The sequence below is a fragment of the Cervus elaphus genome, chromosome 3, assembly GCF_910594005.1.
Source record: "Cervus elaphus chromosome 3, mCerEla1.1, whole genome shotgun sequence".
Taxonomy (NCBI): Eukaryota; Metazoa; Chordata; class Mammalia; order Artiodactyla; family Cervidae; genus Cervus; species Cervus elaphus.
In genome coordinates this window covers 40,802,914-40,822,273 of record NC_057817.1, presented here as the reverse complement: position 1 = coordinate 40,822,273, position 19,360 = coordinate 40,802,914, and the positions used below count along the sequence as shown (strand labels likewise).

The 19,360-nt window shown below is 35.0% G+C and overlaps 1 protein-coding gene across 14 annotated transcripts in view; it reads right to left on the bottom strand.

Moving 5' to 3' along the window:
- KIF21A (kinesin family member 21A) overlaps positions 1-19,360 on the bottom strand; it is a 174,639-nt gene that overhangs the window by 48,789 nt on the left and 106,490 nt on the right. For 9 of the 14 annotated variants that reach the window (XM_043887034.1, XM_043887042.1, XM_043887051.1 and 6 more), the window contains exons 8-12: positions 17,489-17,684; positions 16,903-17,092; positions 16,258-16,321; positions 7,245-7,448; positions 2,433-2,471 (exon numbers count right to left, since the gene is read on the bottom strand). In XM_043887034.1, the coding sequence (XP_043742969.1) occupies positions 2,433-2,471; positions 7,245-7,448; positions 16,258-16,321; positions 16,903-17,092; positions 17,489-17,684 (693 nt within the window). The remainder of the gene's footprint in view (positions 1-2,432; positions 2,472-7,244; positions 7,449-16,257; positions 16,322-16,902; positions 17,093-17,488; positions 17,685-19,360) is intronic. The other 5 variants (XM_043887087.1, XM_043887071.1, XM_043887088.1 and 2 more) reach the window with 1 other exon arrangement.

Sequence of the window (19,360 nt, the reverse complement as noted above, 5' to 3'; positions counted from 1 at the left end):
AAATACAGAAAGAAATTCCCCTTCATCCAGTCATCTGACTCAAAGGCCAGCGCCATGTACTCAAGCAGGGCTATACTTGAGATAGACCTAAGGCTTAGAGCTAGGAAAAGAGCATGTGTATGGAGATATTTCTTACTCCCTCTTCTATGCAGTTTTCCTTCCTCACCTGCAACTGTTGCAACATACAATTTTTGTTATTATCAGTTCCTTCATTACTTCAGGTTCCGGCACAAATTTCCTTTCATCCAGGTTTATAGCCATCCTACCACCTTGTTCCATATACTTGGCCTAACACACCCTCCCACTTCTTCCAAGTCACCAGAGTCCAGCTCAACAAATGTTACTTCCACTTACATATGAAATTAATTCATACATTATAAGCTGTTTGTGCCAATTCTGATGCAGAAAAATCAGCAGTAAGTTTACGTTATTAATTTACCCTATATTACTGAAAGCTTCAGCTTTTAAAGTACAATTTGGTACTTAATGATTATTATACAGCAAATAGTCAAGCTTTCCTCAATAAACTGGGGAAATTTTTTATCTAAAATAACTGTCTAAGCAGCAATGAAAAATATGTAAGTTTGTACTTTACATAGAATCAGAACCTTTGAGCTACAAGACTAGTGATCAAATGACTTAAAACCTTTGACATCTTGACAACCAACGTCAACATCTCTGTTGACAATAAAAAAAAAGAAACTTTGTCCTGGGGAAGTTTATCAACTCAAGGGGACTTAAAACCAGGTGTCATGACTCCAAGGCCAGTATTCTAGAACATTGCCTCAAAGTTCGGTTCACAGAGAGAGAAGCATCAGCTCATCCAGGAGCTTGTAAGATAAGTAGAATCTCAGGCTCCACCTCAGTTCTACTGAGTCAGAATCTTCATTTTATCAAACTCCCCAGGTTATCTACATGCACATTCATGTCTAAGAAGCCTTGTCCTAAAACACCAAATAAATCTGCTTTTGTTATCCATTAGGGATCATATAAATATTAGAAGCAAACAATGTTCATTAAGCACATTTAAAGGCCTTAACTACTTGAAGGTGGGAAAATGTTTCTATTACACTACTTTAACTACACATTTTATTTTGACCTTTCAAAATGGAAAATTTTTCACATTTTATTGCCCTAATTTAATCCCAATGATAAACATAATATCCTAAATTAATTAGGTGAGTCCTAAGATGACTTATAGATAGAATTATATTCTAATTATAGAATATACTAAATTCTAGAATAAATTATAGAACTTTAGAATACAAGCTTCCCTTGTGGCTCAGCTAGTAAAGATTCTGCCTGCAATGCAGGAGATCTGGGTTTGATCCCTGGGTTGGGAAGATTCCCTGGAGAAGGGAAAGGCTAGCCACTCCTGTATTCTGGCCTGGAGAATTCCATGGACTGTATATATAGCCCATGGGATCGCAAAGAGTTGGACACAACTGAGTGAGTTTCACAGAATACAATATGTAGAATGTAATTGTGGAATGTAGATTATTAAATAACTTAAAGAAAATATAATTTTAAGGTTTCAGCTATTTAAATTAAGAGATTAGTTTAATTGTTCCAAAATAAAAGTTCTCAAAAGGCTTATTTTAAGTAAGAAAATTTATAAAGTGGTGCTTCTAAAATATTTAATATTATTTTGAAATCAGTTTATGTTAATCATTTTGATGATGTAATTAGGAGATGTTTAGTAAAATCAACAGAGAGAATTTCTAATAAGTAAAATAGTACTTGACACATGGTTAAATAATCATAGTACTAAATGAGTAAACTGCAAATTTTTATTATATTGAGAGTTCAGAAGTGTGCTTCTAAATTTTGCTCAAATATCAAATGGAAAAAAAAGGAAAAGATCCTGCTTTTGATGTTCACTTTAGATACATTTAAATAGCAAAATTTGTTTTTCTTATTCAACCTTAAATATGTCTTATAAATCTTGTCTGTAGCAAGGCCACAGTTTCCTTTTGCCTTGTTGCCATTTTAATGTTGTTTTTCTAACAAAGATACATAAAATAAGGAAGTGAAGATAAAGAGTCCACCCATAACTTAGCATGTGCTGCAACAAAATGTTAGTTCCCACCAAATTAATAATTCTGTCTATTCACAAGTTTCCAAAAGATATATTCTAAAAGTTTAATGGTGGGGTTCTTGGGTCATTTTTAGCCATCAAAATTATAATAGTCTATACTAAACTCACATGAAATTGCCTGAATTTTAATTCATATAACTGGCGTGGGTTTTTTCTCAAAAAGTAGTTTTTATATTTTCAGTGTTTTTGTTAATTTTATAAAATCATCATTATTTTTAGGAACACCAAGTTAATATAGTCTGAAATAATCTATAATTCTACAACACATATCCTTGTGAATGGCAACTAAGTATTTAAATGACATTTTAATAAAAAACCTGGGAAATATTCCAACCTTCTTTCTTCTCGACTGCTTTCCTCAAGTTTCTGTAGCCTTCAAAATCACGAGGCACAGTATTGGAAGGCCAAGCCAATGAAGGACAAACCAGACAGTAAAAAGCGAAAGTGATAAGAAGGTAAAAATGATACATGAGCTTGAAGACTTTAAAATAAATTTTAAAAGATATCATCAAAGGACAATACACAGTAAAAAGGCAATACATTTTGTATAAATAAAAAGTAAGTAGAAAAACAAGCAGCATTATATCTAAGAAGAGTATATAGACTAGCAGTTGAAATTACTCAGCAATAAAATGTACATTCTCAATGTATGAAGCTGATAAATAGTACGAGTATTTGGATGCCATTGCTTTTCTTAACCTGAAATGGATCAAAGTTCTCAGCTTCCAAAAAAAAAAAAAAAAGCTCACTTTCAATGATATCATCTTCTTTTTAAACCTTTACAAAAGACTTTTCTATGGCATCATTTAAAGAGCTTCAAAAAGTAATGCCTTTATACCATATTTTGAAAATACCATTAATACTATATACTAGGATACTAATTTTTAAACTTGTTTTATATTTTAATATACTACACATGAACATCACTAAAAATTCTATTTCAGAATTATATATGAAATGGTATTATGGTCAAATGAATATGATTATGATATCAGTGGAAAATTATAATTTTATTAACTGAAATTAATATCACTGTACTAATTACTAGACCATCAAAAGGTTGTATCTAAGGCAAAGGCAGCAATGAAATGGGAAATGTAGTACTTTTCATTAGTAAGATTATTTTTTAACCAGAAAACTATGAGAAAAACTATAAATATTTATTTAAAAGTGTGAAGTTTAAAGAATATTCAATACACAGAATTGGGAATCTTTACTCAATGGAATGTACTGAATACCCATTCTCTCTCATACAGGCAAAAAGACAGAGATAGATGTGCTAGGCTCTGATTAAGCATATAGCAATCTTTACATAGTATATTTCTGCCTGCAATTCCAAAAATACTTTTCAGAATCATCAATATTTTTAAATAAATAGGTGGAGTCTTAGTAATGCATCATTTCATCAAGGCATTTCTCATTTTAATTTTATAATGTGATTTTAATTCACAGGTCTGTGATTGTTTTCACAATCAACTTATAAACTGCTATTGCAAGAAGAGACTAGCAATCTTTCTGAGAAAAAAAAATTGCAGAGTGATATTCATCAGGGTTCAAAATGTCCAGTATAATGGCTGAAAAAGGGAAAGAAAAGCCATTGCTCTCTAGAGTTTCTAGAGTTTCAACCTGACACCACTAAATACAAACATAATGCAGTCTGATGAATGAGTGAATTTTTTATTGATACAATGCAAACCATTTAAAGCTAGATATCCAAAATATGGGGATTACTGTGTGAAAGGCAAATTTTATTTATCCATACACACAAAAAAAAGCAAAAAAAAAAATCTAACTTAGGCTTATACTGATCATAATGAGCTATAATGGCTCAAAGAATATGGTTCCCTAGCATACAGCCCTAATTTTCTATTTTCAGCATGAAGAAATTTTGTTTACCTTACACAGGAGAGCTATATTAAAACACATGGATGATGTGAGCTAATAAACAGGTAAACTTTAGATGCCTTCCCAGTTGCTTCTTTAAAAATAAAAAAAACAAAACACTGCAATCAATAGTTTCAAAAAACAGTAGAGGGGCAGAGACATAAACTAATAATCTGATAATTCTCTATAATTTAAAGGAGTACGGTCTTTATTTCATTTAGTTCCATTATTATGTTTCTTGCAAAGTTAAATGGGGTGGGGGGCCTGTGACAAATCTTGCTAACCATTCTAACATTTGTATAACTAAAAAATAAAAACAGGCAATGTTGTCAATTCAATTATTCTTCCTTACCTGCTTACTATCTACACTTGGATTATTTTACAGTTCAATAGAAAATAAGCACAGAAAGGCAGAAAAGCCAACCTTTAAACCACACACATTAACAATTGGTTGTAGTTTAGATAAAAACTTGGATGCAGAAGAGGGTGAAACATTCACATAAAATATGATTTGGGGCATACTCCTTGAAAACAAACATAGCTTCTGACTTAAAAATGATATAGTCACCATTCTTCCAACCAACATTTACAGCGTCAGAGGCCCTGTAGTAACTACAACCAAATGCTAACGACACAAAACAAAGGAAATTACAAGACATGGAGCTTCTAAAACATTTGCAGATTCAGTGGGAGAAATGAAAGCAGCTATGAGAACTGGGACAGCTGAGCAAAACTGAACCCAAAGGCCAAACTCCAGATAGGTTTTGGAAACTCTCAGCCAAAAAGAGGTGTGATAAAAAAAAAAAAAAAAAACTGCCCTACACCATTTAATTTTTTTTTCCTCAAGAGATTGCTGCCCACATTTTCAATAGTTGGATTAATGCTTTCTCTTTCAAAATTACGAACCTCCCTAGAGGAATCTTATTAGTTAGAAGTCATTTCCACTGGCATGAGTTCCTTTAGTCAGATGGCTTTGTTTCCAACTTTGAATTTAAGGAGATGAGAGAAGTAGATGATTTTGAAATTGGGAGTGCTTTGGTCTAGGGAAGAATTACATGAGAACTGACCTCATAAGGGAGGAATGAATCAAGGCACCATTGGGACACAGGAGGTCAGTAAGTAGGAATAAGAGAGACTGGCTAAGGCAGAAATTCATTTTTTCCCTCTGCTACTTTCCTTTTCCTATTCCCTTTTGAATTGCTCGTATTATACTATAAAATGAATAAATATCGTTTTATGTGTATGAGTTAGGAAATCTGGACATTATACATTTGTAACAATTTCTAGAGAAAAATTAGTTCTATGTTGCAAACAATTTTAAATGGAACTCACTGTATATGCAAAGTTGAGGTAGCACCAAATCTTGCAATGCTCTATTTGATAAATAAATATGCAGCATGTAAGACAACTCAATCAGAATCAATACATCTCAACAGGACCTACTGCCTCCAAAGAGTTCCTACAGAGACTAATCACTAATTTCAGTAAAGCTGCTATCATTCTAAACATTTCTGGACCTCTTTGTTTATTATTTTTGTTTCAACTGTAACAAAAGACCTGTTAGCTAAAATGAGAGCTTACTAACATTTTTAAAATAAGAATTTATATTACATATGCATACAGCTAAAAGTTATTGGTCATAAATGAAATGTTTTATCAAACTGACTAAAATAGTAATATTTATCAATCAAAAAGCTTACAACTTTGCATTGTTACAAAAATAACCTGCATCAGAGGTATTAATTTATGGTACCTATGATCACAATAAAAATGTCAAAAGAGCCTAGGTTTCTAATGGGATCCCTATTAATTATTATTCATACCCAGCAGGTGACTATGGTAACATCTCTAAATTTACCTCAAAAGGAAAGAGCAGAATCAACTCATGACCTTGAGAAATATATCCTTGCTTACTGTTCGTGAACCCAAACTACCTACACCTTTAAAAACAAGTCATACCATTTCACATTTTGACCAACTACACAACTGAATTTTACAAATAAATGATAAGTTATATGCAAAGGTCTCATTTTCATTTCCACAGTATGTTGAGTCACACCAGTTTTGATAATTCTGTGAACACTATTACAGTTTTAAGTGCCCTACATAAAAACTAATCATTATATATTTCTAATGCTGCCATAATCAACCACTCATGAGCAATACCTATTAAGACATTAGGATCTCAAGGATGCAATTGCAATTACAATGCTCCTAAGACCATGGATGTGCAATTCCTGGTTTTAATTATTCTAATAATCCCTTCTTAACTCAAAGATACACAGCAGAATTAATTCTGAGAGTTTGAACCTTTAACAACTTTAGTCAACAGATTATTCAAGGAAGATATGCCTGGTTGCCAAAATAAATGTCTAAATAAACAGAGCAAAGTAGCACTAGATTAAATGTCAATAATAATTCTACAAAGTGCACTTCCATAACAAGCTATTTAACAAATAAGACATCCTATTCCCCGTTGGAATATCTAGCCAAAAATGCTTAAAATTAATTTGACCAGCATGTTTAAAATATATTCTACGTAAGTAATTGACTGCACCATAGAATCAATATGTAAACATGTACACAATTTATGAGGTCTTAACCACTCACACATTATAAGTGGTTATATTTTAATTTTCCTCCTCTTCTTTGCATCCAGTTGATTTCAGAGGGAGATACTACCAGGATGCAAGGGAAAGGAAGCTTAGAACAGTGGTGAAAAGCTGAGTAACTCCTTGTTGGGAGAGTCAGAAAGTCTGAAATAACATAAATATCTCTGACATAACCAAATTAGAGGTCCTGCTGAAAATACTTAAGAGACCAAATGACATTAAATGACAGCCTGATGAATTAATTTAGCCTTTAGTTGAACTAATCTAGACAGGAAGCAGAATATATCATAGAGACTATTTGACTGCATTAGAAAATGGAAAAAATGAAAATACTGAGTAATGATAGAATCAGCTTTGCAGAAAAGATGAATGGAATGCAAAGGCAGCTATTTGAAGAAATAATAAAATAATTTCTAATAGTAATTTTACCTTGCCATAGTCTAAATAAAATTCATTATGTATTATTGTAATTAAATTAATTTTTTACATATAAGGAAGAGATAAATCTTTAAAAGTATATACTTATAATCTATGTTAAATGACATTTCATTTTTTAATATGAGGTTATATATACTCATTGCAACTGCAAATTAAAATATCATAAAAGTGAGAATAATAAGATTCATATAAAAGTGATTTTATAACACTACCTTTTTTTCTTCTTCTTTTCTTTTCTTTTCAGCTTCTCTAAATCTTTCTTAGCTAGGTCTATAATCTCAATGGTCTCTTTATCTGAGGATATTATAGTAGGGGAGAAAGCTGATGATCCGCTGAAATATGGTGATCTTGATGTGGCTCTTGTCAAGTTTTTTCGAAGATTCTCATTCACTGCTTCACTTTCTAATAATTTTGCCCTAGTGAATAAACATACATTTCAGTTGTAAACATTTTATTACTGTGGTACATAATACATAACATAAAATTTACCTCTCTGTCACTTAAGTGTACATTTCTACCACACAAAGTACATCCATACTATTGTACAACCACTTCTACCATCTACCTTCAGAACTTTTCCATCTTCTCCAACTGAAACTCTGTACCCATCTTATAAAATACACTATAACTTCTCATTCCCCTCTCCTCCCAGTCCCCAGAAACTACTATTCTACCTTTTATCTTTGCAAACTGGACAACTCTAGGAATAAATGGAGAACACATTAAATGAGTTGTTTTGCAAGCTAAAACATTTCCCAAAACGTATTTCAACACTGCTACAAAGTACAGTTTTTTTTAACAAATGTGTTCGCAAACATTAGTGTTTGAGATATTTTTTAAGTTTTCCTGATTAAATAATTATAAATTTGAAGTAACATTCTGTGCTCAAAAGGGCCAGTGATAATTAGACTACTTGCATTCTGGCCAATAGACACTCGTTATTCTGGCTTTGTAAACTCATCCTTTAAACTTAAAATGTACAAGCAGCATGCTTCCCTTCCTTCCATTCCTTATTCATCATGCTATAATAACATTTCCAAAGAGTTAGTCAAACATACCCCTAACTGGCTGAAAGATATCTGGTTCCTGAATATGGTAAGGGAAAAGACAAAATCACCAAGGAAACCTGAGTCTGATAACTGAAAACATTCTTTTGTTTGTTCAAGTGATCCTCACAATGACAGAAGAATAATGCATGTGCTGTTAGTAACACACAAAAACACTGAATGATGAGATCCTAAAAGAGCCTTGATTCTTGAGATTACAAGGGATTCAGAGACTCCTCTAGGCCAGTTCCTTAAGTCCATTTTAATTTAAATCATCATGAACACGATTAACTACCTCAATATAATACATTTCCCAGGTCAATTTGGCACAAGGGTGACTGGCATGCTAAGTCGCTTCGGTCATGTCCAACTCTGTGCGACCCTATGGACTGTAGCCCATCGGGCTCCTCTGTCCAGGGGATTCTTCAGGCAAGAATACTGGAGTGGGTGCCATGCCCATCTCCAGGGGATCTTTCCAATCTGGCGATAGAACCCACATCTCTTATGTCTCCTGCATTGCCAGGCAGGTTCTTTACCACTAGCATCACCTGGGAAGGCCAAGGGTGATTGAGGCAGAGCTATAAGGAGAAAATGCTACCCACTAGTGCTACTTTTCACTTTTATGCACTGGAGAAGGAAATGGCAACCCACTCCAGTGTTCTTGCCTGGAGAATCCCAGGGATGGGGTCGCACAGAGTCGGACACGACTGATGTGACTTAGCAGTAGCAGCAGTACTACCTATTACTACTAGCATGTACTCATCTCTGTTTCAAAACTATATGACTATGTACTTTTGCATAAGTTCAAATGTTTCAGAGGAAGATGCTAGATTATTTGCAGCTACTGAGCTCTAGAAGACACAGTCAGCTCTGTGTTTTTTCACTGTCTACCAAAATTATTCCTGACACCGCTGAAATCAGCTAGAGACAGAATATACACAAATCAGTAAATATATTTTATGTGTCCTATACATTCTTTAATGAAATTGTTTTACTTTATATCCAGTGTCGCAACAGCTACAATGTTTTAAAAATGTTAAATAGCTTAAAATTTAAATGTTTAAAATTGTTAAATGTACATACTTCTAAGTTAAATGATTTCAAAGTCAGTTTAAAGAAAATTCTGAATATAATGCTGTTATCTTTTAATAAGAATAGTATTAATATTATTAATAATGATAAGCTTATTATCATTAGCTTAATGATAAAAACTCAAAGTCAAAATTTACACTTTTTCATATTTTCAATATCTAGCTAGAACCTGAGTACAAAATAATGAATGCTAAGAATGATTGAAAATACAAATTAAGTATCAATAATGACCTGCTTTTAACTGGCTCATTTATATAATAATCAGATAATCTGTTTATTAGTACCAGATTTTAACAGTTTGCATTTGGGAAGGGCATATTTTTAATGCTTCAGTCCTGGTGCTAATAAAGGCTGAAACCCTTAGGGCTCACCTCCAACTCCACTAACCCCACACCACACTCTTGCTTTTTGTGAGGGCTATAGAGATAACATCTCTCTCTTTGCAATTTCTTCTCTTTCCACTCACCCACTCACACATTTGTTATTGTCTGCATTTCATTAAATTGGAGACCAATCAGTGAGGCATAAGGAGAAGTACACAGGAAAACTGATGGTTCCATCTCAGCTTTTTCACTCACTGAACCCTAAAAGATGATGCTGTTAAAGCTTCCACTTTTTCTTCCACAAAAGAGATGAAAATATATACTTCTCTAGCATAGTTATGAGGATGATACACAATGAATTTAAAATTTATCTAGGAATATTTTAACAAATAGTAACTATTATTGAAAAGTTGAAAAAATATAATTATCTAATTGCTGGTGTTTAGTTAAATAAATTACAACCATGAGATAGTACTCATGGAGTCCTGCAAAACTCATGTTAGAAAAAATATTTAATAGCACTTTAAAATGCTCCTAACATCTTATTATATTTCAAAGAATAGATAGCAAAGCAATATATACAATGTGATAAAAATTTTACAGAAGTATGCACTGAAAAAAAATATTCTTTTGAGATATACAAAAATGTTAACATCATTTCTTAGAATGATGACTCTGGATGATTTTAACTTTTTTAATACTTTCCTATATTTTCAGAAATTTCTACAAAAACTTTAAACCTCAGAAAACTAGGATTAATTAGTGACTATTATCATTTCACAACAAATAATGTGATGTATAAGTTTATTAAAAGGTAACCAGTTACTATTTTATAATTAAAATGATAAGACTTAAAATATAAACATTCCTATATGGGGTAATACATTGACATAATTTGCATTAAGCAGCTGTGAATGAATGCCTTCCTAAGAGAAATTATTGATTAAAATATGGATTAGAGTAGAATTTGGTAGATAAAAACACAATGTGAGAACTAATAACTAGATAATAATAACATGTTAGACCTTTATAGCATTTTTCAATTTAAAATTTTATACATCCTGTCCTTTTATCAGAGCCCCATAATAATTCTTTCCTCTTCATGAATCACAGTTTTTTCATGGCAAAGGGGCTTGTGTAACTCAATGAAGCAATGAGCCATGTTGTGCAGGGCCACCCAAGAAGCACGGTTCATAGTTCATGGCTCAAAGTGGTCAACTGGAGAAGGGAATGACAAGTGGTGGTTTAGTCACTAAGTCTGACTCTTTTGGACCCCATTGACTGTTGCTCACCAGGCCACTCTGTCCATCAGATTTTCCAGTCAAGAATACCGGAGTGGATTGCAATTTCCCTCTCCAAGGAATCTTCTCCACCCAGGGATCAAACCTGGGTCTCCCGCACTGCAGGGAGATTCTCTACCAACTGAGCCTCCAGAGAATGGCAGACCACTCCAGTATTCTTGCCACAGGAACCCCACAAACAGTGTGATAAGGCAAAAAGACATCACACTGGAAGATGAGCCTCCCAGGTCAGAGGGAGGCCAGTGAGGTACTGGGGAAGAGCAGAGGGCAATTACTAATAGCTCCAGAAAGAATGAAGAGGCAGGGCCAAAGTAGAAATGATGCACAGTTGTGAATGTGTCTGGTGGTGAAAGTAAAGTCCAATGCTATAAAGAACAATATTGCGTAGGAACCAGGAATGTTAGGTCTATGAATTAAGGTAAATTGGATGTGGTCAAGCAGGAGATGGGAAGAGTGAACATCAATATCTTAGGAATCAGTGAACTAATATGGATGGGAATGGGTGAATTTAATTCAGATGACCATTATCTTTATACTGTGGGCAAGAATTCTTCAGAAGAAATAGAGTACCCCTCATAGTCAACATAAGCATCTGAAATGCAGTACTTGGGTGCAGTTTCAAAAAAGACAGAATGATCTCGGTTCATCTCCAAGGCAAATCATTCAAAATCACAATAATCCAAGTCTATGATCCAACCACTGATGCTGAAGCAGCAGCAGTTGAATGGTTCTATGAAGACCCATAAGGCATTCTATAACTAAAACAAAAAAGAGATGTCCTTTTCATCAAAGAGTACTGGAATGCAAATGTAAGAAGTCAAGAGATACCTGAAGTAACAGGCAAGTTTGGCCTCGGAGTACAAAATGAAACAGGGCAAAGGCTAACAGAGTTTTGTTAAGATAACATGCTAGTCATAGCAAACATCCCCTTCCAACAACACAAGAGACTACTCGACACATGGACATCACCAAATGGTCAATACTGAAATCAGACTGATTATATTCCTTGCAGCTGAAGATGGAAAAGCTCTATATAGTCAGCAAAAACAAGGCCTGGAGCTGACTGTGGCTCAGATCATCAGCTCTTATTGCAAAATTCAGGCTTAAATTGAAGAAAGTGGGGAAAACCACTAGGCCGTTCAGGTGTGACCTAAATCAAATCCCTTATGATTACACAGTGGAAGTGATGAATAGATTCAAGGGATTAGATCTGGCAGACTGAGTGCCTAAAGAACTACCGTTCATAGTACTGGACAGGAGGCGGTAACCAAAACCATCCCAAAGAAAAAGAAATGCAAGAAAATAAAGTGGTGTCTGCAGAAGCTTTACACATAGCTGAGGAAAGAAGAGAAGCAAAAAGCAAGGGAGAAAGATATACCCAGCTGAATGTAGAGTTTGAGAGTGGCAAGGAGAGTTAAGAATGCCTTCTTAACTGAACAGTGTAAAGGAGTGGAGGAAGACAATAGAATGGGCAAGTCTAGATACATCTTCAAGAAAATGGGAGATAAAAAGGGAACATTTCACACAAAGATGTGTAAAATAAAAGATAAAAATGTTAAGGACATGAAAGAACAGGAGAGATTAAAAAGAGGTGGCAAGAATACATAGAAGAACTACACAAAGTACCTGGCTGGATGAATCACAAGCTGGAGTCAAGACTGCCAGGAGAAATATCAATAAACTCAGATATGCAGATGAGATGATACCACTCTAATGGCAAAAAGGAAAGAGGAACTAAAGAGCCTCTTTATGAAAGTGAAAGAAGAGAGTGAAAAAGCTGGCTTAAAACTCAACATTCAAAAAACTAAGATCATGGCATCTGGTCCCATGACTTCACGGCAAATAGAAGAGGAAAAAGTGGAAGCAGTGACAGATTTTATTATCTTGGGCTCCAGAGTCACTGCAGATGGTGACTGCAGCCATGAAATTAAAAGATGCTTGCTCCTTAGAAGAAAAGCTATGACAAATCTTGACAGCATACTGAAAAGCAAAGACATCACTTTGCCAACAAAGTTGCAAAGTTCCATATTGTCAATGCTATAGTCTTTCCAGTAGTCATGTATGGATATGACAGCTGGACCATAAAGAGGGCTGACAGTTGAAGAAGTGATGCCTTTGAATTAAGGTGCTGGAGAAGACCCTTGATCATCCCTTGGACTGCAAGGAGGTCAGACCAATCAATCCCAAAGGAAAGCAACCCTGATTATTCACTAGAAGGACTGCTGCTAACGTTGAAGTTCCAATACTTTGGCCACCTGATTCAAAGAGCCTACTCACTGGAAAAGACCCTGATACTGGGAAAGATTGAAGATAAAGGAGAAGGGGGCAACAGAACATGAGATGGCTAGATAGTATCACCAACTCAAAGGACATGAATCTGAGCAACCTCTGGGAGACAGTGAAGGACAGGGAAGCCTGGCAAGCTGTAGTCGATGGGGTTGAAAAGAGTTGAAAATGACCTAGTGACTGAACAACAATAACAACAAAAATTCTTTGACACTAGTGGGCATTATCTCATTTTTACAGATGAACACTAAAGATCAAAGATGTTAGGTAATTTGTCCAAGTTCATATATTTAATAAACAGAAGCTTAAAATTTTCAATCCAGGTAACTCAATTTAAATTCAAAGTGTATGGTGGGAGGGGGGAACAGGATGGGGAACACATGTAAATCCATGGCTGATTCAGGTCAATGTATGACAAAAACCATTACAATACTGTAAAGTAATTAGCCTCCAACTAATAAAAATAAATGGAAAAAACAAAACAAAACAAAAAAGTTACATATAATTTTATGTTTAAAAAATAAATAAATAAATTCAAAGCTTATTTAAGTTTATTCCATATGTAAGTTACACTTACATGACAAATTACAGTACTGAGATTGTAGAAGAATACCCCTTATAAGTGGGACAAACTAAATTAAAGAGCCATCAAATAAAAGTTGGGAAAGTGGAATAAACTCTTAACCCATATCACAAAAGATTTGATCACCAACTGAACTCAAGGCCTAAGAGTCATCATTGTTCTCTAGATGACTTGGGGAATAGTCTTAACTCAAGAACTTAAAGAAAAAAAGATATAAGATGCTTCTGTTAGCTACTAGAAGGAACATAAATGATTTAGTCAGTTTTCTAGGAAATAGTGACACTAATCAAGCCATTCATCAAATAGTGAGATCAAGCTTAGATCCAGTCTTAGAATAGCAGGATGGAAGAGAGGAAATGCAGCCCAAGAACCAGAGTATGGATCAGCCTAACAACTGACCAATGCCAAGAAAATGAAAAAAGATAAAAAGAAGCACATAGGAGCAGAAAAAGTCTTTAGGAACTAAAAGAGATTAGTTTTGCAGAAGGAATGGTAAAAACGGACTCTAAAGAGTCAGGAAGGACTGGTCAGAGAACAACTTTTTGGCAGTGGGCAGGAAAGATCACTGCCAATGCAAGATGGAAATTACAAGCCCAGGTTGGGTTGCTGAACAGAACTATAACCTGAGGCCCCAAAGTTCTCCATCAAAAAGTTAAAGTTTGGAAATATACAAACAGAATAAATTCAAACTCAACATTCAAAAAACTAAGATCATGGCATCTAGTCCCATCACTTCATGGCAAATGGGTGGGGGAAAAAAAGGAAACATTAAGAGACTTTATTTTCTTGAGCTCCAAAATCACTGCAGACAGTGACTGCAGCCATGAAATTAAAAGACACTTGCTCCTTGGAAGAAAAGCTATGACAAACCGAGGCGGTGTTATAAAATTTAGCAGAGACATAACTTTGCTGACAAAGGTCCATATAATTAATGTTATGGTTTTTCTAGTAGTCATGTATCGATGTGAGGGTCTGAAGGCTGAGCACCAAAGAACTGATGCTTTCCAACTGTGGTGCTGGAGAAGACTCTTGAGAGTCCCTTGGACAGCAAGGAGATCAAGCCAGTCAATCCTAAAGGAAGTCAACGCTGAATATTCATTGGAAGGATTGATGCTAAAGCTCCAATACTTTGGCCAACTGATGCGAAGAGTCAACGAACTGCAAAGGACCCTGATGCTGGGAAGATTGAGGGCAAGAGGAGAAGGTGGTGACAGAGGATGAGATGGCTGGATGGCATCATCACCTCAATATGAGTTTGAGCAAACTCCAAGAGATAGTGAAGGACTCCACAGGGTCGCAAAGAGTCAGACATAACTGAGTGAACAACAACAATTTGAATATCTTTATTGCTACATCAGATGTTTTCTCATCAACTTTTACTTTTTGAAGCATTTAAGGGATCTGGTGTGCCTTATGGAGGCAGAAACAGTAGAAGAACTACTCATCTCTGTTTAAGTATCTCTAAAATAGCCACAGAAAGAGAAAGGGAAAGAGAACACAAACACAAGATAGAGAATTGTTAGGGTAGCTGTGAGAGCCGATCTTTCACTTGGTTATTTTCTGCATATGGATAGCAGAAGTGAGTTCTGAGTTAGTTAGATGCTCCCGATGGAGCTGACTGCAGTTTTACTTCAAGAGAAAGCAGCTCAGCCAACAGGGCAAATCATGGAACCTGAAAATATTACAGAGATAATTAGTGTTCTTGATCATCTTTCTGACCTTTATTCTCACAATCTGTGCTCAGTGGCCCCCTCCACATTCCCACAATAGGTGTGGGTGTCCCATTTACAAATTCTGGTCATCCCATTTACTACATGTGACTATTTATATAAGTTGACCCACCTAGGCTGTGAACTCCTTGTTTATGTCATACTTGTTCAATCCATGGCATGATGCTTGGCCTACCAGGATATTTGCTGTATGTTTGTGAAATGTGAGTGATGAATGAGCTTTATATGTACCAGGGGCAGGCAAATTATAGGGATGCAATAACTCACTCAGACTGCTGGGGAAGTATAAAGGAACAGGAGTAATGGAAGATTTTAAAAATTAGGGATGACTTATTGATATTGAGCATTCCCAGATGGAGGGTGAGGAGCACAAGGAGGCAACTCCATTGACATCAATTATGCCTATCCTTATATGAGGTTTGGTAAGTTTCCAATTAAGGGTATAACAACTAGAGCAGTAGAAGAACACAGGAAGATAATGTGAGAAGAAGAAAGTAGTTTGTGACATTATATTCCCATATGTTTCATTATAGGCAAGTACCTTCCCCTAAAGTTAACCTGACCAAAGAGCTGAATATCACTGTGAATAGTTACAACCCTATGGAATGTAGCCAGCAAGGCTCCTCTGTCCATGAGTTTCCCCAGGCAAGAATACCAGAGTGGGTTGCCGTGCCCTCCTCCAAAGGATCTTCCCGATCCAGGGATCAAACCCACTTCTCACGTCTCCTGCAGTGGCGGGCGGGTTATTACCAGCACCACCTGGGAAGCCCTATACAAAATAAGCCCAACAAATAAATAGTAGCAATAATACCTCACTGCAAAACCCAAATATGTGCATTATATATGGCAGAATATAAATTATACCTGAGATCTTCAATTTCTTTAATGTAATTATGAATCATATTACTAATCTCCTCATTCCCTTCACCTGCAAGAAAAAATAAGGAAAGGGGGAAAGAATAAACTGGGAGATGGACATTGACATATATACATACACTGCTATATTTAAAAATAGATAATAAGAACCTACTGTAGAGCACAAGGAACTCTACTCAGGTCTCTGTAATGACCTATACAGGAAAAAAATCTAAAAATGAGGGAATATATGTATATGTGTAACATTCACTTTGCTGGATAGCAGAAACCAACACAACATTGTAAATCAACTGTATGCTTCAATAAAAGTTAATTAAAAAAAAAAAAGAATTTCCTTTAACATTCAACAGAAAAGAGTAAAAGAAAAACAAGGTTATGGAAATAATAATGCTTTGAAACATAATTTAAACAGCAAATTTCCTGCCCTTAATTCCATGAGCAGAAAGATAATATGATGAAGCAAAGACACATTTGATTTCTATAAGAATGTATTATTTACAAATTAAACATTAACTTAAAAATCACAGAAACTGACATTTTTACTTCAACTATTCCATGAAATTAAAAAAACATGAAGAATATTTCCTGCCCTCCAAAAGTAATCCTTCATCATTCCACAGCCTACACACATACCTGCTCTGACAAGAACTTGGTTGGCCTGATCACTCACAAGCTGTGTGATTCTGGTCCTCAGTGCATCGACCGTCTCCTGCATGGCTTTAATTCTTACACGCAGGTTGTTATTTTCAGTCTGTAGCATAGCATTCTCATGAAACATGTCATTGATGCTTTCCACACCCTCTTCATCAATTATTCTTTTGCCCTAGAAAAGAAAAGTTATTTCCTTGTTGGTTGAGGTGTTCTAACTACACAAGAGTTTTGTTAAAGGATACTGCAGGACTGTGCAATTCTACAACCAAGAGCCCTTTTGCCTTAACAGCCTCAAGGCAAAAGAGTTCCTTTTCCCTCTACTACATCACTTCATTGAGCATTTGTCACTAAAGAAGTTGATTGAGAAAGTAGTCTTTTGAAACAAGAGGCTGATGAAGTTGTTAGACTGAACATTATTAAAGGCTACCCACAAAGAAAACTATAGAATTCCACCCCTAAAAGGAAAGATGCCACCATTATGACAAGAGACTCCAGAGACATATGTGAAAGCCATCACAAAAAGGTATCACTGTGTACACAAAATGCAAAATCAAAATCATTAACTTACTGTTTTATATTCCATAAGTTCCATCTGAAGTCGTGTGATCTCACTACGGAGTGCATTGATCTGCTGACTAGCTCTGTCTTGATTGACCATCACTTTGTTCTTGATATTTCTAGCTCGATTGGCATATTTCAGGGTATTTAAAGTTTCCATAAAATCTCTGTCTGAAGGGCTGACACATGCTATCATGATTGTTTGGCTGAAAGTTACAAAAAAAATAATTAGGTTTACAGATAAAAGCAAATAAAATGCCGAAATAATCATTTTAAATACCTGTCTTTTGAATAATATCAAGATACCAAAACATTGATATTACCAAACATAAAAATAAAAGCAATTTTTAAAGCCTCAATGCTACCTTAAGGAAAAAGATTTTTTTATATTGTCCCTTTTTGACACTTAATACCTTGAGAAAGCAAAAGTGCATACATTTATTTCTCATCTCTTCACAAAAAATTTTTGAAGCAGTATACACAGAATAATTCTAAAATTTAATCTGCCTATGAAATGTTGAAATTCAAAACCCATTGCTTTCATTGTCTGCTTAATATTTCAGGATTGAAATGTTTTCTTTTTTTTTAATCACTTGCATCCTGATCTTTTTCTTAGCAAAATATTTCACACAAAATTCTGTCACCTGCTGAAGAAAAGTACTTAGCATACTCATGTTTCACAATATGAAATATCATTTGTGATTGAGTGGTCAAAGTTCCAGAATTTCTAGTTAGATTACACAGGAAAAATGTGAAACATTATTTTACAGTCATGATGAATTGCTTTATCAACCAAAGAATAAGATAACAAAATCCTTATTATGCCTAAGAAATTTCTGTCAATGAATCAGACGTGGAAATTCTAACAGACACTTGCTGCTGCTGCTAAGTCGCTTCAGTTGTGTCCGACTCTGTGCGACCCCATAGACAGCAGCCCAGCCGGCTCCGCCGTCCCTGGGATTCTCCAGGCAAGAATACTGGAGTGGGGTGCCATCGCCTTCTGCTACCACTGGTACCAATGCCAACAGGCACTTATATACTAACAATTAAGGATGTAATTTACCCAGGCTGGTCTGCAATTTACACCTATCAATTCTAATCTATGGCCTTCTACCCTCCTGTTCCATTGCTGCCTTCTCCCAAAAATTTCAACAAAGCATTCATAGTACCCCTTTTATTTTTTTTCAAGCTTTATTTTTACTCATTTTAGAGAATATGTAGTAATGTCTCATTGTTTTTTCCTAATTTGTAAAACTGTTTACACAACTTTTAAAGGTTCCTTTCCATTTACAGTTACTACATCCTTGAGCCTATCTTATACCCAACAGTTTGTACCTCCCACTCCCCCATCTTTTTACTGCCTACACAACTTTTTACTACACACAACTGGTAACCACTAGTTTATTCTCTGTAACTGTAAGTCTGTTTCTTTTTTGTTATATTCACCAATTTGTTGTAGTTTTTAGATTCCACATATAAGTGATATCATACACTATTTGTCTCTTACTTCACTTAGCAGAGAGCCCTTCATAGTTACCCTTTTAAAAAGGGTCCCATTCCATCTATCTTTATTCCTTTGTGAACTCTTGGTCATCCTTACTTACCCTTAGTTTTACTATTATTCAAGATTGAACTTAGATCTCTTCTAGCCTAAGAATCAAACCCTGAGCTTGGCTATACTTTTTTCTCTGCTTCCTCATACCCTCTGCATACCTCTTCTTTATGGATAATGATTATGACTATATTAAAATTTTATAGATCCAAACTTAGATACTAAACTCCGAGAGGAAAAGGATCATCAAATATTTTTTATTCATCAGATTACTTCATACAACAAGATATTTGGAACATATTCAGTTCAGTCGCTCAGTTGTGTCCGACT